This window comes from Aythya marila (assembly GCF_965140915.1).
Source record: "Aythya marila genome assembly, chromosome: 8".
NCBI lineage: Eukaryota > Metazoa > Chordata > Aves > Anseriformes > Anatidae > Aythya > Aythya marila.
Genome location: NC_139049.1, coordinates 15,509,793 through 15,534,696, shown reverse-complemented (window position 1 = coordinate 15,534,696; position 24,904 = coordinate 15,509,793). Strand labels below are relative to the sequence as shown.

The following is a 24,904-nucleotide window of genomic DNA, read 5'->3' as shown; positions in this document are numbered from 1 at the left end:
ACATGTAGATGCATACTTACAGCTGTTTCCTTCTTCATTGATCAACTATAACAGAAAGTATCACAAAGAGAAGAGGTTCTTCCTGGAAGCAAATTACCCAGAGAGATTATTTAGAGCCCTGCTGCTCCTAAGCAATCTCTGTACCATCCTACCATGGTAACAGAAGCAAGTTTCCAAGAACTAGAGAAGACAGGTCTACAGGGAGACCTTATAGCAACCTTCCAGTGTTTAAAGGGTGCCTAAAGGAAAAATGGGTAACCTACAGGATAGACTATCAGGAAATTTAGTGACAGAACAAGGAATAATGGTGTTAAATTAAGCAAGGGTAGGTTTAGATGAGATACAAGGATGAAATTCTTCACTCAGAGGGTGATGAGGCACTGGTATAGGCTGCCCAGAGAAGCTGTGGATGCCCCATCCCTGGAAGTGATCAAGACCAGGTTGGGTGGGGCTTTGAGCAACCTGATGTAGTGGGAGGTGTCCCTGTCTACAGCAGGGGGGTCGGAACTACATGATCTTTAAGGTCCCTTCCAACCCAAACCATTCTATGAGTCTAAGAACTCTTTTTCATTTATTTTCAGACAGTTCTTATCTGTTGTCTTTACTTTTAAGTGCTGCCCTTTAAATTTTGCTGTCCATGTTTATATTTCACTGTTTTTCTGAATTGTTCCCAGATACTGCAATTCTTGCTGAAGTTGTCCATGTGTTTCTAGGTGGAGGACACAGGAAGATACACATGTGTGGCATCTAGCCCAGCAGGAGATGATGATAAGGAATATTTAGTAAGAGTGCACGGTAAGTTTAATTTAGGCAAAAAATATTCCTCAAACTGTAAACTCCTAAGGTATGTAACAGTATTGCAATTTAATGGCTAATGTATTACTAAAGAAGAAATACGTGTTTTGAGAAAATGATGTTATATCATATGATAACTAACATTTCTGTATAAGATTAAGTATTCTAAACTTGATGAGCAATTAAAAGGGAAAGTTCTACCTGATTTAATCCAAGTCTTGTTTTTTGAATAAACAGGAAGGTTACAGATATCAATAATTGACATCAGGGGTCATTTGAACTGAGTTTATTATGCTTATTAAAAAGAGTATAAAGTGTAATGATGTCCATGATATTAGTTTTTCAGTAGAAAAACTTAAGAAATCTATTTACAAATGAATACATAAAATGTAGTGTCAGTTAAGGTAGAATACACCAGGACTTATGCAGTTTTACAATATGACTAAGGTTTCTTCTTGAAGATTATAGCTTCCCTGTTTCTTGACGGAGAGTTTATGGAAATTCTGTGATCCCCACTCTGCCTGGCTTAAATGCTGGTGCCTTCACTGAGAATGGACTTTAAATTAATTTGTCACAGTAGTTTCCAGTGTGTGATGTAAGAAACAGGTTCACCAGTTATACAAATATGGTGTATTTAATACAAGTATTGAAGAGCAGAACTAATCAGTGGCACTGTAGCTTTGTCTTTATTTTAAATATTGAGAAATAAAATCAAATTTTTCAATTAATAGTTTTAATGGTGGCTCATATCTGTGGTGTTTGTTTTTCTTCTTAATTTTTGTAACAGTTCCTCCTAATATTGCTGGTACCAGTGGTCCACAGGACCTCACTGTGTTGCAGAACAGACAAGTTATACTGGAATGCAAGTCAGATGCTGTACCACCTCCGACAATCTCATGGCTTAAAAATGGAGAACTTTTAGAGGTACAGGAGTTGTATTATTTGTATTAGTTTGTTGCTCCCTTTAATTTTTACACACAATGCTTGAGGTTTCTTATTCTGTTCACTTGCTCCTTCAGTGCAGTCAAGTTACAGTGCCTTGAATTCAAGCTGAGTTGCCCCAGTACAAATACAGTTAGTCCTAAATGAGTACCTGAAGCTAGCAAGCATGTGAAGTGGCCATCCCGCTGTTACTTGTTCTTTTTTCCTTTAGGGGGATCCCTTGCTCCTCCTGGATCCTCTGAACAATCCTAGAAGCCTTCGGTATACTCCTGAATGGCTTCCCAGGAAAGGTAGCTGAGAGAAGACTACACTATATGTTTCCTTTGGGTATATTATGCATCCTCATATTCTAGTAGCATTTAGGAAGGAATTAAATTTCTTTACATTGGGGAAAAAACAAACCATGGATTGCTAACCACCACGGGTTTGTATCAAATGCATCTTTTTCACTCATGGTTCCATGTAGTGTCATATAAGGCATTGAGTCCTTGGTGGTTGAGCAAGATGAGGATAGTTTAAACAGAACGGTGTTGGTTTTTTTTCTTTTCTAAATTTCTCATCATTTTATGATGACTCAGAAGCCAGATGATTTACAACAGAACAATTTAAATTAAGCTATTAACTGAAATTAATTAATAATTTTCCCTATATTGATCTTTATTTGTGAATAAAGAGGAAACAAATTTATCTTATGAATTTTGTCTCCCTTAGTTGTAGCCCATCAGTAGTCTTCATACAAAGTTCTGCTTCTTTGTTTTACCTGCGTCAGCCCGTTCTTCAGGCTCTTTTTCTATTGTAAATTTAGAAGAATGAAATATCTGTGGTAGAAGTAAGAATACGAGGAGTGATTGTGTCTTACTAAGTGCTGCTAGGGAACGTTACCTTGAATATTACTGTGTGCAGTTCTGGGCTCCCCAGTACAAGAAAGACAGGGATCTCCTGCAAAGAGTTCAGTGGAGGGCAACAAAGATGATTGGGGCCTGGAGCATCTTCCCTATGAGGAAAGGCTGAGAGATCTGGGTCTGCTCAGCCTTGAGAAGAGAAGACTGAGAGGGGATCTTATCAATGTTTGCAAATATCTTAAGTGTGGGAGACATTGGGATTTGGCCAGCCTCTTTTCAGTGGTTTCTGGGGACAGGACAAGGGGCAATGGTCAAAACATGGAGCACAGGAAGTTCCACACCAACATGCGAAAGAACTTCCTCACAGTGAGGGTAATGGAGCACTGGAACGGGCTGCCCAGGGAAGTTGTGGAGTCTCCTTCTCTGGAGATATTCAAGGCTAGTCTGAATGCCATCCAGTTCAACCTGCTCTAGGGAACCTGCTTTGGCAGGGGGGTTGGACCCGACGATTTCTTGAGGTCCCTTCCAGTCCCTACAATTCTGTGGTTCTGTGATATGGACCTCCTTATCTTGGGAACATTGAGGATTCACAATGACAAGAGACGACTGGAGAAGTCAGATTTTCAGATTGCAGTGCCACTTTGATTTAAGTCATCACTGCTTTTTGAAACGGCCTGGTAATGGAGGGTGTCATTCCTCCTCATTTTGTTGTCTTCCACTGTGCAGATTTTGAAAACGCTAGACTTCTCTGCGTTTAATGATGTAATTGTGCAACACCACCACTTTCAGTAGCAGAACTATAGGAAGACCTAGCCTGGGACAGCTTTGGCAGTCATAGTCTCGGCACTCTTCCTTGCTTTTGGGAAATGCACCTCGAGTGTTACCAAAATAAGTAAATAGGAGTGTCTGGACCTAGTCCATCTTTATTTAGAAACTAAAAGAATTTCTGAATTTGTATTTTTTTTAAAGTTGATGTTTCTGACATGCCTTGAGTATAGTGAAAGTTTTAAACAATAGCTTCATTGCCTGTGTTTTGCCTTCTGTGTCTGTAATCCATCCTGGTGGTGAATCATTTCACCTGTGAGGTTCTGACAGTGTTGTCTGGTTTGCATCCTTAGACTTGCTGTGTTGGTGCCTAGTGTTAGAGCAGAGTACTTGAGTGGTAGTACAGAGAGGTGCAGAACCAGAAGTGTTTCACATATCTGTTGTAGTTGCTACAACAGACCTTCTAACTTTCTGCAGACCTTCTAACCAAAAGAGCAAACGGGAATGTTGGCTTCAAATGTTATCTGAAGTGTGCATAGTGCATACTGTAAAGTTTTTTGTTTGTTTGTTTGTTTTTAAGGGGAGGTGGGGGTGGGTTCCTGTTTTTTTATCCAGTCAGTTTTTGGAACACTTGTAGTTGGCATTACTGTCATTCAGTTGTTCAGTCGTTCAGTTCTTATCCAGACTAGCTGTGGTTAAAAAAAAAAAAAAAAAAAAAAAGGCTGCTGAGCAGGTGCTGTACATTCTCAGAGCTGAAAAGAGTGGTTTCCTCATATCCAGAAATGCTGGCTAGCAAACCTAATAGGCTAAGTTTATGTTGGATTCTGTCTGGTCGAGACTTGTAATGTTTGAAGAACAGTCTGGAGAAACTGGTATTTCTTCTGCTGGTGGTATGCATGGATTTTTGGGGAAAAAAAATAATAATCATGTGCTAATGGCTTCCCCTTTTCTGTAAAAACTCAAAAGCCCTTTGGCTGTACGTTGTGGATTAGTTAACACAAAAAGCCACCTTATTCAGGCACACACCCCAGAAGGAGTTTCAAGGTGGAACCACTACTAAATGATAACTTATTAAAAACTTGTTTATCCTATTATCTTCATGGCTATAAATAAAGTTAAACAAGCAGTTAATTCAGCCCTTTGTTTATCTTTGTCTCTCTTTCGTGGCTGTTCATACTCTGAAACAAAAAAAAGAAAAAAAAAAAAAGCAAAAAAAAAAAAAAAAAAGCTCTATCTTTAGAAAGAGAACAATCATAAAATTAAATCCATCAAACTCTCTCTCTTTCCCCTTAGGGAACTCCTCGAGTTCGAATCCTATCCAGTGGGCGATACCTGCAAATCAATAATGCTGACCTCAGTGATGCAGCAAGCTATACATGTGTGGCAAGTAATATTGCAGGAAAAATGACCAGGGAGTTCGTGCTGACAGTACATGGTAAAATTATGAAACTGTTCTTGTTGGTTTTGATCTTTGCATGGTATTTCTGCTGGATTTCAAATGGCAAGAAAGAAGCATTAATAGTCCCTTTGTAGCCAGGTGCAGGCCGCTTAGGCTGCATCTGAACTGTGAAACCAGGTGTATTACCTCACGTGTTTCACCATTGCAGTTCACAGTTGTCCCCCATGCTAGAAGACCTGCTGGGGACTCACCATGGCTCCTTCTCTGTCTCTCTGTGCTTCCTGCTGACAGAGGGTGCTGTGTATCCTGCCTTCATCCTGATACAGAGTCAAGATACATCCAGACTGAACACACAGATCCAAGACAGAGAAATGCTCTTGGGCAAATTTATGTAAATTGTTAAAGCAGTTCACTGGTATCTTGGGGGACTTGGTTTGCATAGCTGTTTTGGCCACTGGTTTTGCAAGTTACTTGAAAACTGGGGCTTCTCTGCAGCTCCAAGCAGGAGATGGTAGGCACATAATGTTTGGAGGGCCCTGTGCATCCTGATACATGCCCTCTAATAACATCAGCTTGCTGGTACGTTCTGAATTTCATTTTAAACCTGCTTTGTTTTGTTTTGTTTTCCTCAACTGTAGACTGATTAGAAACTATTCTATTCTCACACTCTCATGATGCTGAAAAACTGTTTTTCCTCTTTCTCTTCTTTTAGCAACTCACTCATAAGTACCTGCATTATGCTGTGCCCCCACAGTGATTGTATTTAGCTGTCCATTTAAAATTCTTGTTCCTCATTCCTCCTTAATCAAGGATATCACTTCACAGCCTTATTTTGCTAAGTTAAATATACTAAACTCTTCTGCTGATTTAGCTATGTAGTAACTTTTACAGTAACTAGCAAAGATGATCTTCACAGTGCATTTAAGACAGACTTTGTTTTTCATTCCTTACTGCAGTGTGGCAATTATGTACTGCTCAGAGTGGTAAGAAACTTAGTTCCATCATTGTAACCCTCCCTGTACCTGTTATTGCATGTGTTTTCATGTGTAAAGTTTCAGTCAGAGCAGAATTCTTTTTTTTTTTTTTTTTTTTTTCCTGATGCCTTTTGGAATTTTTCCTTTACAGTGGCTCCAACAATCCGAAGTAGCCCTCAGACTACTGTTGTCCATATAAATGCATCTGCTGTTCTGGAGTGTATTGCAGAAGGAGTACCAACCCCCAGAATTACATGGAGGAAAGATGGGGTTGTTTTTACTGGAAACAATACGAGGTATTGTGCAATAGTCAGAATAAATATTCTCCTTTTTTTTTTTTATTTGTTGTTGTTTTTTAACAATGTATTAGTTACAGAAAGCTTGAATTGACTTCCAGAACTTGTAAATGAGTTTTGTTTTCACAGATCAGAACTGCTGTTTGTGCTATAATCTCAAATAAACCCAAATATGGAAAATACGGTGGCAAAAATAGATATCTAAAGAAGTTGTTCTTGAGAAAAGTAGCAGTAGCAAAGATTTCACCCTTTTACTGTTAAGAAAGACAAAAAAACAAACAAACAACAACAACAAAAAAGCCTCCTTTGACAACCTCAAAGTAATGATTTTTTTGATATTGAAGATTTTGAACAATAAATCTGGGAGATGTTTACAATTTTTGATAGATTTGAAGATTCAGGATGAAGCCAAGCAATTTCATGCAGTCCAAAAGCTCCTTGAGTGTACTCTGTAGCTTCCAATATATTATACTTTATATATGTTCTAGTATTCACATTTATTATAATGAATGATCTCATTTATTATAATGAATGTTTTCTGTCTTCTGAATGCTTTAGGGGAAATTAGCTAGGCATTTTCTAGAACTGGGCAAATGGTTAAGAATTCAGTTATATTTCAAAGAAAAATATACAAGCATTAACTTGTTTTGTTTTGTTTTATTTTTGAAGTTCAGTGGGAATTCATAAAAACAAGTTTTGGACATCTGCAAATCTGTCATCGTTTATGTAGGAGTACTATGTCAGTTAGATTTCATAATTTCTTAAGAAAATGGATGTGCTGGGAAAAAATGAAGTCATAATAACTGCAATAAATGAGAAAACTGTATGTGCCCAAATTAAGACACCAAGTGTTGAGGTTATTTGTTGTGCAGACAGTCATCTTTTCTGTCTGTACTATCAGAATGGCCTATGGTTCTGTTGATTGGACAGTAGGAAAAATTGTGTGGCTTTGTTTCAGATATTCCATATTAGAGGATGGATCTCTACACATCCACTCAGCACATGTTACTGACACAGGAAGATACATGTGTATGGTGACTAATACAGCTGGCACTGAGCGCAAACGAATTGATCTTCAGGTCCTTGGTAAAAGTTTTGGGTTTAGATCAATATACTTATTTTTACAAGTCTAAAGTCCAGATATATCATTTTTCTTGTTCAGCCTGATCCAATATTAAGTTTAGTCCCTTTTCAGTTTCTCTGTTTAAAAAATAAAATAAAATAAAAATGAATTGACAACTTTAAGAATACAACCAAATATAAGTGAAAAGAAAATATTTATTCTTTGTTATCTGTTGTGTGCACACCAACTGGAAATAGAAAGACGTGACACATCCAATACTACATGTTTAGTAGGTTAATTACTGCCAAGTTCCTCTGTATAAAAATCAAGTGAATGTGCTCAGGCGGTGCAGCTCTGTGTATATGAGGGGGGAGGAAGGGGTGGATGGACATGTGTGTATAATGATTCTGAATAATTAGGTTTTGTTTGTCCTTAGTTCCTCCAACTATTGCTCCTGGACATACTAATATTACAGTTACTGTAAATGTGCAGACCACTTTGCCCTGTGAAACCACTGGAATTCCCAGGCCAGCAATTAGCTGGAAGAAGAATGGCCATCTTCTTAGTGTTGACCAGAACCAGAATACTTACAGGTGAGGGATGTTTTCATTTCTTTGTGGGTTTAAAATGTTCAGTGATGAATCTGGCACTTTAAAAAACAGCCATACATAAATGTAATCTTGAATAGCCTATAAAATCAGTCGTCTGATTACCTGAGAAGAAGTATTTCAATGTCTTTTACTTTCTTTTCTTTTTTCAGACTTCTGTCTTCTGGTTCCTTAGTTATCATTTCTCCTACTGTTGATGACACAGCTGTCTATGAGTGCTTTGTGTCAAACGATGCAGGAGAAGATCGAAGAGCAGTTGAACTCACTGTTCAAGGTAGAGGGGATATTGCTATTGCGTGTGTATGTGTAGCATTTCACTGGATTATTCCAATCTTAAAATGAGATTTGTATATGGTTCTTTTATGATACTGATATCCTTAAGTCTATGGTATTCCCAAGAAAGACAGTAAGTTATTTCCAATGATTAACAACAAATAAAAATGAGCAAGTAACACTGATCTTCGTTTTTAGTGCCCCCATCCATAGCAGATGAAGCCACAGATGTGTTGGTAACAAAGCTTTCTCCAGTAATAATTTCCTGCACCGCATCAGGGGTTCCTACTCCCTCAGTTCATTGGACCAAAAATGGCATAAAGTTGATTCCCAGAGGAGATGGCTACAGAATACTCTCTTCAGGTACTGTGCATGGATGGAGTTCAGATGCAGAAAATTAGTGAAGGGTTTGGGGAGATGATTGTGCATATCTGGAAGCAATAAATTAAATAAAGTCTCTCAAAAAAAGCACAACTGTCCAATTTTATTAGAATAAGAGTATAGACCTCTTAATATGAATGCTTTAAGAGAGTTCTCCATGAATACAGGGTATTGCTGTATGTCGTAATGTTCTCTATTTCTGATGTAGGTGCTGTTGAAATACCTGCTGCGCAGTTAGTGCACGCAGGTCGGTATACCTGTGTGGCCCGCAATGCAGCTGGGTCTGCTCACAGACACGCCACTCTTCACGTTCAGGGTAAGATGGGAAGCTGAGGAGAAAATGCATTCTATCAGAAAGCATTACCTATATAATAAGTACAAGTGCTGTAGAGTAATGGTAAGCACAGATTGGACTGTCAGTAGAAGAGCTCTTCAAAAGGTTGGCAGAATCAAGCTGTTGCTAATTCAGCCTTCTCAGACTCCTCATATTATGTGATTTCTAATATCCTCTGTGTTATCTAGCCTTGAAAATTTACCAGTTGCATTTTGCCTTGCATTTTGTTGTACAGAACCACCAGTTATCCAAACTCAACCAGGGATGCTGGATGTCATTGTGAACAATCCCGTCCTATTACCATGCGAAGCCATGGGTACACCTCAACCCATAATAACGTGGCAAAAGGAAGGCATCAATGTAATCACAGCAGGTATCCTCTGGAAGCCTGTAATTCTAGCCTATTTACTGGAACTCAGATACTTTCTCTCTCTTCTATGAATATTCAAATTTATGTCTAAGAAAGCCATTCATTTAAATAAAAGAAAGTCATACTTTGCTTATATTTGTTTTAGGCAATGGTTACATGGTTCTTCCCAGTGGCAGTTTACAGATTGCAAAATCAACTGTTGAAGATGCTGGTACTTACACGTGTGTTGCTCAAAATCCAGCTGGCACTGCTCTGGGGAAGATCAAACTGAAAGTTCAAGGTAGATTGTCTTCTAAACTATTGTGATTGACGGACAGGAAATTCATGAACATTTTCTGTTAGTCAAAGCCTAAATATGAGCAACACAAAAAGACCTAATGCTTCCCTATTTGATGTGACACTGAGCAGAGCCTAGGAGGTTTATTCCCTTTATTTGTCTGTCTACTTTAGGATCAAAGATTGCTTTTAGGGTTGTTTTCACAAAGAATTTAAGTGTTTCATGCTTCTTACATCATCTGATTCTTTTCTAAATATTTTTTATTCTTTTTCAGTTCCTCCTGTCATCAAGTCTCACCTGAAGGAGTATGTTGTTCCTGTAGATCAATCTGTCACTCTGCAGTGTGAAGCTGAAGGCTACCCTGGGCCAGAGATCAGTTGGCATAAAGACGGACAGCAGATAACTGAGTCAATGAGAAGAAGAGTTCTTAGCACTGGCACTCTGCAGATTGTGTTTGTGCAGCCTGCTGACACGGGCCGATACACATGCATAGCAGCAAACCTGGCAGGGTCCAGCAGTTCCAGCATGGAGCTCATTGTGCACAGTAAGTGGGACTGTATGGAAACAGTGTAGAGTATGACAGCATGAACCCATGGAGGGTGAGGAGCTAGGATGTAAGGGAGAAGTTATGCTCCTTAATGTGTGAAGTTTATTGGTTTGTAGCATCAGCCAGTTGTTTGAATTAAGGAAGAGTATTACATTCCCTGAGCTCAATTTCTGCTTTGCTTCGTTTATTTCACACATTTAGCTGGCATGTTTAATGGGAGGTCACTGATTGAGACAAGAAACAATATATAAGATCCAAGTTTCTTCAATCCAGTATTGTATGTTTTCACAGTAAAGCTTGGATAACACATAGAGGTAACTTTATTTATTTATTTAAATAAATCTTTTCACAGTTCCACCCAAGATTCGCAGTACAGAGGTGGAATACACTGTCATGGAGGACTCCAGGGCTGTTCTGACTTGTGTGGCTGATGGGATTCCAACACCAACAATAAACTGGAAGAAGGACAATACACTGTTAACAGAGATGGTGGGAAAATACAGGGCCATGCCAGATGGAGACCTCATTTTGGACAATGTCGTTGTAAGTTCACTAAACTTAAGGTCTGACTTGACTAGTTTGCACATAATACAACCCTACTTCTCTTCATTTTCACCCATTTCTGGATTATTTTTTTGTTGTTTGCTTGCTTGTTTTCTCATTGTTAATATTCCAAAGTCCTCATAAATATTTCATTTTCAACTGAAGAGTAAAATGTCTGAAAAACTTGTAGTGATAAATTCTCAGAAAAGGCAAAAGCAAGTATAGGTCATCTTTCAAATTTAGAGGAAGCAGGAGTACAGATGAGCAATTCTACTGAATGCTGTTTTGAGCTTCTCTTGTCAGTACATGTGATAATTTTGTTTAGGATATATCAAAACTGAGATCTTCCTAATATGATTTTTCAGCCTGAAGATTCTGGCAATTACACCTGTATTGCTAACAATGCTGCTGGAGAAGAGACACATACTGTCACTCTCATTGTCCAGATACTCCCAGCTTTTAGTGAACTGCCTGGAGATGTAGCTTTGACTAAAGGAGAACAACTCAGATTAACTTGCAAAGCAACTGGGATACCTATACCCAAAATAACATGGACCTTTAACAATAACATCATTCCAGGTGGGAAACACTGGATCTTACTGGTCATTCTGCTCTAGATTTTTTCCCCACAAAGCACTGCAATTAGTTTGGCGTAAGAGAGAAAAAGAATACAGAGAGAAACTTGTTAGGCAGCAGTTGTGTGAGAAATATCTTCAGTATTCTGCAATTACATGATTAAATTGCCTGAGACACAGCTGTAAGAAAGGTAATGAAGAAATTGTTCCTGTTCTGCAGTGAATAATGTAACACATTAAAAACTTTCAGTAACTGATGACATTTATCCAACAGCTAAAGCTATTTCTCTCAAATATGAAGAAAACCTCAGCAGTTCATAGAATACAGATGCACAAAGCATGAAATTAAGAGACAACTTAAATGAATACATGCATGTGGGCAAATGTTGTAGCTGTGACTTTTCTGTGTGTTTCTGAGGCATCTCAGAAATTAAACGGCATGATGCCATTGTGCTGCTTAATAGCACTGTAATTCAAAAAATCGTAAGAAATATATGTTTAAAATCATTGAAGTAATCTTGTGCTGTGTGTTCTCCTTTCAGCACAGTATGATGATGTAAATGGACACAGTGAACTTGTTATTGATAGAGTATCTAAAGATGACTCTGGTACATATATATGCACAGCAGAAAACACAGTTGGCTCAGTCAAAGCTATTGGTTTTGTGTATGTCAAAGGTATGTATAAATAACAGCAGTTGTGATCACTGTCACAGTTTTATGCAGATGTCTTCATATTATTTGGTACCTTGTCTACGGTTAAGTGGAAAAAATAGAAACAGGCTGAAATTCACATTTCAGAATGTCTTAAAGCCATGGAAGAATGTTTCCACTCAGGGCATTTTATTTTGACTCTGCTACTTGTTTGCTATCACTTGGAATTTCAGAGCCTCCAGTCTTCAAAGGGGATTACCATCCTATCCGAACTGAGCCCTTGGGTGGCAATGCTATGCTGAATTGTGAAGTCAGAGGAGATCCACCTCCAACCATCCAGTGGAGCAAAAAAGGAGTGGATGTTCAGATCAGCAACAGGATCCAACAGCTTAACAATGGTTCTCTTGCTATTTATGGCACTGTGGTGAGTCACTGGACTGTTACAATGTGTTTGTGCATTGCAGTTAATTAATAAAGGCATTCTAGATCGTATCATTTTGAAAGACTGAGGCTAGGCATTTAATCCAGTTTTGCTTTTACCTTTAACAAATGTTGGTTTAGTTCAGGCTAGAATACACTCAAGTTATCATGACAAAAAATCCAGAGAGACATCATTCTATTTAATTGTAAGAAGGACTGCATCTGCACACTAATCTTGGGTATGTGAAATCCTGGTGATGCCCAATTACATGGGAATTTTTCTTTGGACCTTAAAAGAGCCCAAGTTCTACCCAGTTAGGTCAGCTAAAAAGCAATTGTGTTCTTCAAGTGCAAACCTCATAGCATCAAAATTCCTAATATGAATGACAAGATCCTTCCCACCCACCCCCCACCATAAACTCATGCCTGTATTTTGAAGTAAGGTTAAAAACAGCTCCCTGGAGTTGATTTAGGAGAAAAATATATATATATACCTCAAAGTTTAAAAATTCCAGGTAGTAAGAAATAGAACAATCACAGTAAAAATAATTCACAGTATTGCTGTTAATTACAACAAAATGTTTGAATACTGTCAAATCTGACAGTGTGCCTCTTAGGATCCAGTGCATGCCATGTTGCAGAAAATTCACTTACATGAGGTGCACTATAAACTGAAACCTTCTTTACAAACATGTTGAGGAGTTATATGATTGCTTGCTATTTGCTCTTTAGAATGAAGATGCTGGTGACTACAAGTGCGTGGCTACCAATGACGCTGGTGTGGTGGAACGCAGTCTGACACTAACACTTCAGAGTAAGACTCAAAATGAAAAGTCCAATACTTCTAGATTGGAGCAGTAATCTACCTTTGGATAGGTATATGCAGCTCCTGTTGAAATTTTGGAGGTTGGGCACCTCACTGCACTTAAGGTTAAGATTCACCTCATCTTTCATCATTAGTGGTTAAGCTAGTAACTGAGGTCAATGAAGGAAAGAATGCAGGGAATGATTTAGCCCATTTATCTTAGAAACCAGCTTAGATAGGGAAGAATCACCCTCTGAAGGGGTCCATTTCTCATAACTGACTTAGAGTCCATACAACAGAATTAAAGTAGAACTAACTTTCACATTGAGAAAGTTATAGGAGATGAATTCCAGCCTTCGCTGACAATATTTTATGCATTGTGGAAATAATATTTTAGAATTATTTTTTCAATGGTGGTAGTTTCTAAACATCCTTTTTCTATTATAACCTTAACTCATATGGATGTATTACTTCTGTCTCAGTTGTCTTAGGGTATCACAGAATGGCTGAGGTTGGAAGGGACCTCTGAAGATCATAATGATTAATAGCGTCTGATTAATACAACAATAGTGTGAGATTTCATATATAATTTAATGTATAACAGGTTTAATATATATATTGTAGGTTTAATATATATATAATAGGTATAATGCATAATTTAATATTATTTATAATATTAAATATCTATAATTAATAATAATATAATTAATATAATCGATATAATTTAATTATAAATTTATTAAATTATAATTAATTACAATAATATAATTAATTAATATTATTTATAACAGCTATTTTAATTTTAATATATTATGCATAATTTAATATATAACAGGTATGATTAATAGCGTCTTCCTGCAGGTTTTATAAAAAACAATAGATTTTAGTAATATAGGAATACTGTATGCTCATGCCGTTAGGCCTCAGTCCCAACCTTGGCCCTCAGCTACACATTAAAAACAGCCTATCAGCATTGATTTAACTTGCGTGTAGCCTACCATTTGACAGCCGAAGACCAAAATAATAATTGTAGTCAAAATAAAAAGACTACATTGTTGTGCCCTCTTTCTGACCAGACTTTTGTTATTTATCCCAATGAAAAAATGTACCCGTGTGCTACTTCTCTTCAAGGTCCTCCAGTCATCACCATTGAACCTGCAGGGACTGTTATTGAAGCTGGTGCCACAGCAATGCTGAACTGCCAGGCAAAGGGAGAACCTCCTCCAACCATCACATGGTCCCGTCAAGGTCATCCAGTTGTGAGTGAGGAGAGAGTGACTGTCCTGTCTAATGGTTCCTTGCGTATTGTTGCAGCACGGAAAGAAGATACGTCTGAATATGAGTGTGTAGCAAGGAATCTAATGGGATCTGTTCTTGTCAGAGTACCACTGATTGTCCAGGGTAGGTGCACAAAATATAGGACTGTGACTGTCAAACTGCTAGATTCCAGCATTAACTCAGTATAAGAGCAAGATTTTATTTTATCCCTTCCATATATGCATTAGGTGATTGCAGATTGCATTAGGTGCATGTTAAATCTAGTCTGAGATGTCAGTGGGTTTGTTCTTCATGTAATTTTGCTCCTTCATGTAATTATGCTCCTCACCCAGCTTTGTGAGACAGATGAATGTGAAGGAGTGAGAGACATAAATAATAATGAAAGGATCTTGATCCCATTATCAGAACATAAGCCATTACTTCATCATATCTCTAAAGAAAAGCATTTAGAAACATGAACACTATTTCAGAGCAGTTGAGGTGTTCTCTGAACCTGTAGAAAGATATTTCTGCAGTAATGAAGATACGAAGTGAGTTGGGTGAGTTGGGTTTCCAAGTATGGCTTCACAAATGTATATTTCTCTCTGCTCTGCCAATCTAAGAGTTATTACCACAAGCACATGTTCCAAACAGAGCATCATTTTTCCCACTGCAGTGCATGGTGGATTTTCTGAATGGCTTGAATGGCAACCTTGCAGTGTAACATGTGGTCAAGGTGTTCAGGAGAGGATTCGTCAGTGCAACAACCCTCTTCCAGCAAATGGTGGGAAGATGTGCGAGGGGCCTGATACAGATGTACGCAGCTGCCACAACAAGCTGTGTCCAGGTATTTCTTTAATGAATTGATGCATTTGCTGTATGCTGAGTGCCCTAGTAATAAACAATTATCACCATGGATCTTCATGACAGCTGGATTTTTTTTAACAAGGTGTAATTCATCTTGACTTTTGTGGAAAGTAAATTTCAGCATATACTGTTTAAAATAAATAAATAAATAAATAGATAAATAATAAAGCTGGAGTTTTCTCTTTCTTAGTGGATGGCAACTGGTCAGAGTGGGGGCTTTGGGAAGAGTGTTCAAAGAGCTGTGGACAAGGTAACAGGACCAGAACCAGAATCTGCAGCAATCCATCAGCTCAGCACGGTGGGAAGCCATGTGATGGTAGCGCTGTAGATTCAGTCATGTGTAATATTAGGCCTTGCCCAGGTAAGGGAAAATTGGTTAAGAATTAGCTGCTTAAGACACTTTCTCTGTAGATTTCTTGTTTTTCTGAAAACCTAAATTCTTTCCATTTGTTTCAAGTGATTAGCTTATAAAAGAATTAAATGCCCTTTTTTTTTTTAGTTTGTTTTAACATTATTTGCAATGTATTGAATGGGAGCACTTCTTGGAAATAGAAATCGTAAAACTAAACACAAGGACAAATTTCAGCACTCTTTTTTTTTTTCCCATACCCAATTAAAATGCTGTATAAAATTCTGTATTTTTATGTTTTTCAGTATTTATTACACACGATCACAGAGTAAAACTTGCTACTTTAAACCTATTCTGCAAAGCCTATTAAAATTGAAAAAAAAAAAAAGATAAAAAGGCCATGTAAAGCATGCTAATTAATACTTTAAGATATTATCAGTATTTTTTCTCTGCTTTTTAAATTTTCAGCCATATGTCTTTCTCCTCACTAACTGAATGTTAAGGTTTCCTTTCTGCCTTGGTACTACCTACTCAGTTTGACAGGATGTAGTTTATTCATAGCCTGTAACCACTGGCATGTTTCCTTCTGTACATTTTTTATGATATTGATTTTTCCCTTTTCCCCTGATGTTCGTCCCACCGCAAAGCCAAACGTTCATCCACCGCCTGAGATTGATTTCTCTGGATCCTGGCAACAAAGTCAGTTCTGGCTCCTGCTTACTAGTAGCCCCTGAAGCTGGTGTGCCAGCTTTTAGCTGGCATGCCCCCTTCTCCTACTGAGACCTTCAGCCTAGCTAGTACATAACATTCAGATCCGGGTAATTTATGAAAACACCAGACTTGATCAAGCATTCAGTTCTGTTGTTTAAAGATTGTAATCAGGTGAAGTGATTCAGGAAACAAAAAGGAAAAAATCTCTCCTTTGGAAACTTCTGATCTGTTTCAGCTGTTGCTCAAGGTGAAGTTTTGTGTTGTTTTTTTTTTTAAAGTGCTTATTCAGAGTATTTCATTTATTGATATTAAAGAAGGTAGTGGTGTTTTTTGTTGTTGTTGTTGTTTTTTGTTTTTTTTTTTCCCCCCTTTTTCTTTTCTTTTTGCCTTAGGCTGTGGAACTATAATTTCAAGTAAAGTAGCTGTATGGTTTAAACAGTTTTATGGCTATACTGCCTTTGCAGTTGATGGTGAGTGGAGTTCTTGGCTGCCATGGGGTCCTTGCAGTGAGACTTGTGGGAAAGGTACTCAGACACGACTGAGGCTCTGCAATAACCCTCCTCCTTCACATGATGGATCATACTGTGAGGGATCTGATGCACAGATGCAGGTTTGCAACAAGAAACGCTGCCCAGGTAAGATACATCAAATACAAAGAGAAACATGACAAACTTCTTGTTTCCATACTCTACTTAATTTGTACTTAATCTAATGCTTTCCGGTACTAAAAATGAAATCCCAGAAAAAATTCCACTGAAGTCTTTTGTTTTCAGTGGCCCCCTCTCACCATCTTCAACAATCCTCTAGAGACTTAACATGGGATTTCTTCTCCAGTCCCTTTCTTTACTCTTCCACTGTGCAAAAGCAGCATTTTGAATCCTTGGCAATTAAATTACAGGTTTCCTAAGCTTGTTTTTTAATTTAAATTTTCCTAGGGTCTGTTACTCGTTTATCCTTTTCTTCCACATTTCAATGACTGGATAGGAAAGCTCATATTTGAAATATGACCTTTGTATTTGGCTGAGTGCAGGGATAATGAAGGGAAATTTAATGAAGTGGAATATGCAGCAGTTCAGATTAGATTCCTCTGGCTTCACACTCCATTTTGCTCATGCCAGATCCTAAGCTGTGTCTCCTGTAACTATTAAGCAGTAGAAGAGAGAACTGTTTGTGTAGTAGCTGAGCAACTGAGGGCTTGATGTTGCACACTTACCTGGATAGAGGTACCTCTGCAGAGGATGCTATTGCTCCAGCTGATTTGTGATGAACCTGCCTCTTCTCAGCTACCAGCTCAAGTGTTCACATGGATGTATGCATAACAGTTTGTGCCATGATGTGGTGGGAGAGCAAAGCCCCTACTATTCAAATGCTTAGACCTGCTCATGTGAGATAATTTAACAATAACTCACATAAACAGATGAGCCTGTAAGTCAAAGGAAGCAGTAAGCGTGGCTAAGAAGGAGCAGGGAGATGATGGTAATGGTCACATCTTCAGACAGTGCAGCTGCAACCAGGGAGGACACAACTAAAAACTAGATTTTTAGGATGGCACGAGTACCATGAGTGCAGTAATTTTGGGCATCACTTTATACGTTGATACCTAAAAATAGGTGACTGAGCCCAAGGACTCAGTGATCCCTCACTGTGGATCTAGTCAGGCTCACAGCTTATCTAAAAGACATGTGCTTTTCACCAGCCTTCACTCCTGAAAATCCCTATGTATAAATCCCTACATAGCTGAGATACTCTATAGAGACTGTCAATAACATCCTACAGTAAGCTTTACCTTGGTGTAACCCTGACTTTGTTGTTTCTAACATCAGTGACTGTAACTGTACAATGCTTTGCCTTTCTAACCAGTGGATGGGAAGTGGGCCACGTGGAGCAGCTGGAGTGCCTGCACTGTATCTTGTGGAGGAGGCAGCAGGCAGAGAACACGGCACTGCTCAGACCCAGCCCCACAATTTGGGGGTCACAAATGTGAAGGATCCGACATACAGATTGATTTTTGCAACAGTGATCCTTGTCCCAGTAAGTGCTTCAGGTTAAGCTGCTTATCCACCTACTGGGTTTGTAGGGATGGATAAGAGGACAGAAGTCCTCTACAAATTACACACTTGTTTGTACTCCCTTTCCATGTGCACAGAAAAATAAGAGGATCTGAACACAGGTAAGTGGTACTAGATCTCTGCATCAGCAAAACTGTGGCATTTTAAACACCAGCTGGTAGGAACACAAACCGGTGGCAGCTGGTGCATAAGCTCCTGCCAGACTATGAGAAGTCACAGAACATCTAGAGAGAGAAAGACCTTCAAGATCATCAAGTCCAACCATCAAGATGGCCTGGTTGTGCACTTCTGTAAAGTTACAACTGTCCAGTCACAAAATACTGCAAATCAAATCTCTCGGGATCTCACACCATAATTAAGTGATTCCCTTTGTTAACAATATCTGCTTCATGCTTTTCTATATTAGTCAGTTAATGAGCTACAATGTTCCAAAGCTGGTTAATACACACTGAGAAATCACTGAATGCTGGACGAGATAACTTTCATAAATCTGTCAGTCGATTATTTTGTTTTTTATTTTAGGAAAAAAGTATTTAAAAATTACTGTCCAATAGGAATATTTTCCTAGCTTGAGTGTCTGTTTTTAGTATCTGTTATTAAGGAGAAGGCAGATAAAAATCTAACATTTATTTTCACAGTTCATGGCAACTGGGGCCCATGGAGTAGCTGGGGAACTTGTAGTCGCACGTGCAATGGAGGGCAGATGAGGCGATACCGGACCTGTGACAATCCTCGCCCTGTCAGTGGTGGAAGGGCATGTGCAGGGGCTGATATGCAAATACAGAGATGCAGCACTGAACTGTGCCCTGGTGAGTCCTCAACCTAACAGAGAAATTAAACACAGCTTCCTCTGGAATACTGCAGGTCACATAATGTATGCAGTATTTTCATGTCGTGAGAGGAGTGTAGAACATTCTTGTAATTTACATTTTCATACAGCCTAATAATCTACTCTCACCTTTTTTTTTCTTCTTTACATGACTGTCACCTTACCATGCTTTCCCCTTTCACATGTTAGGTTTTACCAAAATGAGGTGGAATAATCCTAAACAGGAAATAGCATATGAAAATCACTCCTACACCTAGAAATTCTACTTTTGTTTTACAGTAAATACAGTTTATGAGGCTCCCAGCAAAATTTTATAATGTATTCCAGGAGCAAGGAAGAACGCTAAGCTCGTGGTTTAAATCAAGTCATGATAAAAGTAGTATTAACAACACAAAACCAAAGGGCAGTCAGTGAACTTAACGCATTCAAAATCCATATCAGCAATATTTGAGATAAACCATGATGCTAGAGACTTACTAAACACCTACAAAGTTCTAAACATCCTTCCATAATTCATCCCAGAAAAGCATTGTTATTAAATTATTAGTATTCCTGATATAATAAGAAATTATTAAACCCCTGCTCTGTGCACACTCCTTTACACACTTGTCTTTTGTGGGAGGTGCAGCATCTTTTTGTGTACCCGTGCCACTTTTGACACCCTGCTGACCCACACATTGGTGACAAAGCCCCTACCAAGGACACATTTATACTCATGGGCTGTGGATCTCTGCTTCTTGCACCCCATACCATCAGCTCTTCTATCTTGGATCCCAGCTGCTCATGGTGTGTGAGGGGGACAGTGCTCCATCAGGTCTTGATGGAGGTTGCAGTGTTGATGGGACAACTTCTGGCAGGGTCAGTTTGACTTGATTGTTTACCTTCCTTGTATTCAGGTTTCTCCCCCCAGTCACAGATTTTCATGCTGCTTCTATACTTGTGTGCTGGTTTAACACCAGTAAGTAGCTAAGTATCACCACACTGCTATCTCAGTCTCCCCTCTCAGAAGGACAGAATGAGAAAATACATGTATGATGTAAAAAAAAAAAAAAAAAAAAAAGCTCATGGGATAAGGACAGGGAGATCACTCATCAATAGTGGTATGGGCAAAACAGACTCAGTGTAGGGAAGATTAATTTATTGCCAATTAATATCAAAGTAGGGCAGTGAGAACTAAAAGCAAACTAAAACCACCTTCTCCCATCCTCCCTCTTTTACCTCCTCCCCCTGAGCCGTGCAGTGGAACAGGGGCTGCATCAGTCCATGTTGCTTTCTTATCTGCCTCTCTTTCAGGGTCACTCCCTTCCCATGCTCCAGCATGGAGCCCCTCCCACAGGATGCCATCCTTCCTGATATGATCCTGTGTGGGCTTCCCACAGAGTGCAGTTGAGAACTGCTCCCATATTGGTCTATACCAAGTGGTCCATCCTTTAGCAGCAATTGGCTCCATCACAGGCCTCCCCCAGGGCAGCAGCTCCCCCCAGATCCACCTGCTGCTGCGTGGGCTTCTCTCCACGGGCTGCAGCGCCAACCTGGGACCTACTCCTGTGGGGGCTCTCCATGGGCTGCAGGCTAGATCCACCTGCTCCTCCACAGGCTACAGTGTGGAGATCTGGTCTGACGTGGTACATCATGGGCAGCAGGAAGACAGCTTGCCTCACCATGGGACTCCATGGGCTGCGGGGGAACTTCTGTTCTGGTACTTGGAGCACCTCCTGCACTGACCTCGGTGTCTGTGGGATTCATTCTCTCTCCTTTTCTCACTCTTCTCTGCCAGCTGCAATTTCTTCCCTTTCTTAACTCTGCTCTCTCAGAGGCCCTCCTGGCTCAGCTCTGGCCAGCAGTGGGTCCCTTTGGAGCCGTCTGGAGCTGGCTCTGATCTGACATGTGGCAGCTGTCGGGCTCTGCTCACAGAGGACACCCCTGCAGCCCCCCCTGCTACCAACCCCTTGCCATGTAAACCTAATATCACTTTTCAAACCGTTTCCCCCTTTATTAGAAAGTCTCCTAGTATTTCCCCAGTTATTGCTTAATTTGGCCAATGCCTGTGTTAGGCAAACTTTTCATTGTTACCTTCTCCTTACCATTGTCAGTTTTGGGCAACTGTCAGCTCTGATAAGGCGTTTCCAGATACTCTGTTCACATTGTATACAGCCACATTCTTATAGTTACATCTGTTGTGATTGAGGCCATGCTACCAAGAGGAGGCAGTGGAGACTCCCCCTCCATATAATTTGAGCCAAATCTAATTGAGCTCTTACACGTGTTCTTTATTTGCAAAATATATGGTTTGTTTGGTTTCTTGTAATCTTCCATCAATTTTATCCTCATGCAATTTCAGATAACTTATTTTTAGGAGGAAAAGCACCCAGAGCTCTGAACAGATTGGTTGCTTCTCTACTAAGACTACCACAAAGGATGATAGGAGATTGTAAAGAACCACTGTCAATATTCACAAACTGGTTTCTGATGGATCTGCATATATTCAACACTGCTTCTTAGTTTTGAAATCAGTTTCTGTGTAGCTTGATATTCTCAGGACAGATGCAGAGAGACTGGCAAAAGGAATCTCTACAGAAGCTCTTGGACAGGGCAGCTCACAGAAGTTAGGCAGCAGTTGATTACGTGGTTATGATTATCTTCACCCCGCAGAGCATGATGCATAGGCACACCCAGAGGCAGCCTGAGATAATTCTGTGCACTGTGGGCCTCTTGACACACTGCCCTTGGTGCGGTTGTACAGGGCTGTGCAGAGGGACTTGCATAGTTCACACTGTTCAAAACTTTCCTGGCCAGCCATGAAGAAGTAGCTATTCGACATGACACGGGGAAGAATTTTGCCCAGCTCTTGCCAAATCCCCAACCATTGTACAGGAAGCACTTTCTGGAGGAGTCTCCTCATTTCCAGTATAGCCAATATACAAACAAAATTTTGAAGGTGGTGTGTTTCTTGAAGAAAGAAGTGTTCACTGTTCACCTCTACCCATTAAGGTCTTTCTATCATCCTTTTAACTATCTTTTCTTTATCACATTGTTTCCACCAAGAAGGATTGACACAAAAGCATGACTGATGCAGTCTAAAATATTTTAATTGAGATGTTATTTTCCTCCTTCTTTCTTTCTTCAAGTGGATGGGAACTGGGGTCAGTGGCAAACATGGAGCCAATGCTCTGCTTCATGTGGAGGAGGAGAGCAGACCCGAGTACGGCTGTGCAGCAATCCAGCCCCATTAAATCGTGGACGTCCTTGTCCTGGAGACTCCTCTCAGATCTCCAAGTGCAATGTCCAAGCATGTCCAGGTGAGTTAATTTACAGCAATACAGAGTGAGAATGTCATGAAGGCCTGTGGTTCTCCTCATCTAACTGGTACATTTTTTTGGTTTACATGTTCCCTGCAACTGTAGGTGGATAACTCTGTTGTTGTAACTTGTTATGTAGCACTACAGTATGCTCTTAAAGCATAGCTGCTTTTCTGACAGAGGTGACTGTATAAGGTGATTACTATGTTATTGTGAGTATATCTTAGATCATATATAAACAGCATCCTCTTATTTGCAGGTTGTAAACTTTACTGTTGCAATTATTGTAGTAATAACATATGCAGAAATACCTTTATTTCTTAACATGATAGGCCATATTTCTGGATTTTCTCTCCCCCCAAAATATCAGACGACTGAGTTTTCATATGGTACTTTTTTTCCCTTCCTCCCTTCCCTCCCCTGCACAGGTGGGCCTTCTCATGCCAAAGGCAGTATCATTGGAAACATAAACAATATTGAATTTGGAATTGCTTTCCTGAATGCCACAGTAACAGACAGCCTTGACTCTGAAAACAGAGTAATACAAGCAAAGATTACCAACATCCCTCAGAGCCTTGGTAGGCTTTTTGCTACTTTTTTTTTTCTTTTTTTCTTGAACTAGATTGAATTCTGTGCAATGTTAGTTTTCACTACTTCATTTCCATAATGTCACTGGAGAAACTGACCTAAACTTTTCATAGACAGAGTGGGGAAAAGGGAATCTTCACTATTTATCTCCAGTATATTAATATTTGTAAAATGTTTCCTCTTATTTTTGTGGTTTAAATCTTAAGGCTGTATGTTAGATTCAGGCGCTTGTCTTCTTTCAGCACCTACTGATGTGGAACATACACAGTTAGGAAAAAAACCTCACATGTTATATTGGATTTCTTTCAGGTCCAGCCATTAGAAAGCTTGTTTCTATTCTGAGCCCAGTTTATTGGACAACTGCAAAAGAAATTGGAGAAGCAATGAATGGGTTTACACTCACCGATGCGGTCTTCAAGAGAGAAACTCAAGTGGAGTTTGCAACTGGTTAGCTACCTGTGATACACCATCTCTTTCCAATAAGCTTAATAGATACCACATTCCTTTAAAAATACCACCTCACCATTGCTGAATTTTGTCTTGTGCTCATGACGCTGTTTTCTGAGTATCTATGGCTTAAATATAGCCCTTAGAGCTTTAATTTGGAACATGTAATGTTTATATTATAGGTATGGTATGCCTTATAAAAATACTAGTGTAAAATAAGTGGTCAAGGGATCTGGTTCAGATACTGTGTGGCTTACAGGAGTCCCTAGTTAGGATGTTTTATAAATCAGCATGCTCTTAAAATTCATAGGAGAGATTCTGCGAATGACTCATATTGCCCGAGGCTTAGATTCAGATGGAGCCTTAATGCTGGATGTCGTTGTGAGTGGCCATGTTCTGCAGCTCCAGTCATTAGCCGATGTTAATGTGAAGGTAAAGCTGCCCTCAGATGCCACCCTCTCCTCTCTAATTGATACATATTTCCATATTTCCTCACCTGTCTATATTAAAGTGCTAGACATTAAGTCCTGAAAAATGTTTTACTGTATGTAACTTATTTCATGCCTGGTTTAATTGACAGATGTTAACACTGCCTTTGAAAACTAAAAGATGCTGTCAGAAAGGTAGTAATGGTCACTCAAAATTCTGAGATGTTAGAAGGGAACACTGTAGTGTCTTCAGGGCTAGGTACTGCAGAGAGGCATGTGTGGCTTTTAATAGAGCTATGAAGCGTGTCTTAAGGCTCTCCAATTTTACAGCTTTTCATCAGTTTTTCTATGCCATGGCACCCTGCAAAAAAACTTTGGAATGTTACTGATGATTTGTTTGCAGCTACAATTATACATAGTCTGGCAGAGAAACATTTCTTTGGCTGAGAAAATTGCAACGACAGCATTAACAGATTCCAAATCAGATTACATCACAGGCCATTTTACGTATTCGTGTCATGCATGCTGTCATGATACTGTTAATGATATGCTCCTTTCTCTGCCATAACATCAAAATTTGGTCTTGTGCATGTATCTAATATGGCAAACAGTCCTGTTACACAATGCCTCTGAAACATTTTCCAGAGTTTTCCTTTCCAAAGAATGAAATCTCTCAAACTTTTTCAAGAATGATTAGAGAGGGTGGTTTGCATGACATTATGGTAAGAAGTTATAATCTGTCTGTTTTTTCCAGGATATGCTAGTAGTAAGAAAACAAGCTTCTGTTACTGGCCCTGTACACTTAATAGAATGATGAAGTTCAAAGGAATTTTTTTTCTACCTTTTGGGTTTAGTGTAAGCCATGAAAAACATTTTACTTAATATGATTCATGGTATTAAAATTTTGGGTTAGAATCATGTGCTTGATAACTGATTTTACTCTGGAAGAAAAAGCATTTTTTAAAGTTGTTTTTACATAGGCGATACTTAGTTGGTGGTAGGTAACCTGTACAAACATATATTAATTCTACAATGCAATACATATTTATGAAATTCTCAGTATTTTGTTACATTTCCATAAGAAGCATCCTCAATATTTATACCCCTTTTCAGTAGCATAATTCTTCTCTACTGACTGTTTATGTAGTACATGTTGTCAGAATCTGATTTAGAAGATTAAAAATATTTAGGCCTCAAA

The 24,904-nt window shown here is 39.1% G+C and overlaps 1 protein-coding gene across 4 annotated transcripts in view; it reads left to right on the top strand.

Annotated features, from left to right (window-relative positions):
- The window catches only part of HMCN1 (hemicentin 1), a 194,409-nt gene that overhangs the window by 155,150 nt on the left and 14,355 nt on the right, over positions 1–24,904 (top strand). For 3 of the 4 annotated variants that reach the window (XM_082766273.1, XM_082766274.1, XM_082766275.1), the window contains exons 70-96: positions 714–795; positions 1,583–1,719; positions 4,638–4,779; positions 5,869–6,013; positions 6,972–7,099; positions 7,513–7,669; positions 7,837–7,958; positions 8,156–8,320; positions 8,547–8,654; positions 8,908–9,045; positions 9,188–9,322; positions 9,594–9,863; positions 10,219–10,409; positions 10,775–10,988; positions 11,527–11,661; positions 11,871–12,061; positions 12,790–12,871; positions 13,994–14,263; positions 14,796–14,966; positions 15,177–15,347; positions 16,511–16,681; positions 17,907–18,077; positions 18,754–18,924; positions 22,073–22,243; positions 22,672–22,821; positions 23,141–23,278; positions 23,589–23,710. In XM_082766273.1, coding sequence (XP_082622399.1) covers positions 714–795; positions 1,583–1,719; positions 4,638–4,779; positions 5,869–6,013; positions 6,972–7,099; positions 7,513–7,669; positions 7,837–7,958; positions 8,156–8,320; positions 8,547–8,654; positions 8,908–9,045; positions 9,188–9,322; positions 9,594–9,863; positions 10,219–10,409; positions 10,775–10,988; positions 11,527–11,661; positions 11,871–12,061; positions 12,790–12,871; positions 13,994–14,263; positions 14,796–14,966; positions 15,177–15,347; positions 16,511–16,681; positions 17,907–18,077; positions 18,754–18,924; positions 22,073–22,243; positions 22,672–22,821; positions 23,141–23,278; positions 23,589–23,710 — 4,248 coding nt within the window. The remainder of the gene's footprint in view (positions 1–713; positions 796–1,582; positions 1,720–4,637; positions 4,780–5,868; positions 6,014–6,971; positions 7,100–7,512; positions 7,670–7,836; positions 7,959–8,155; positions 8,321–8,546; positions 8,655–8,907; positions 9,046–9,187; positions 9,323–9,593; positions 9,864–10,218; positions 10,410–10,774; positions 10,989–11,526; positions 11,662–11,870; positions 12,062–12,789; positions 12,872–13,993; positions 14,264–14,795; positions 14,967–15,176; positions 15,348–16,510; positions 16,682–17,906; positions 18,078–18,753; positions 18,925–22,072; positions 22,244–22,671; positions 22,822–23,140; positions 23,279–23,588; positions 23,711–24,904) is intronic. The other variant, XM_082766276.1, reaches the window with a different exon arrangement.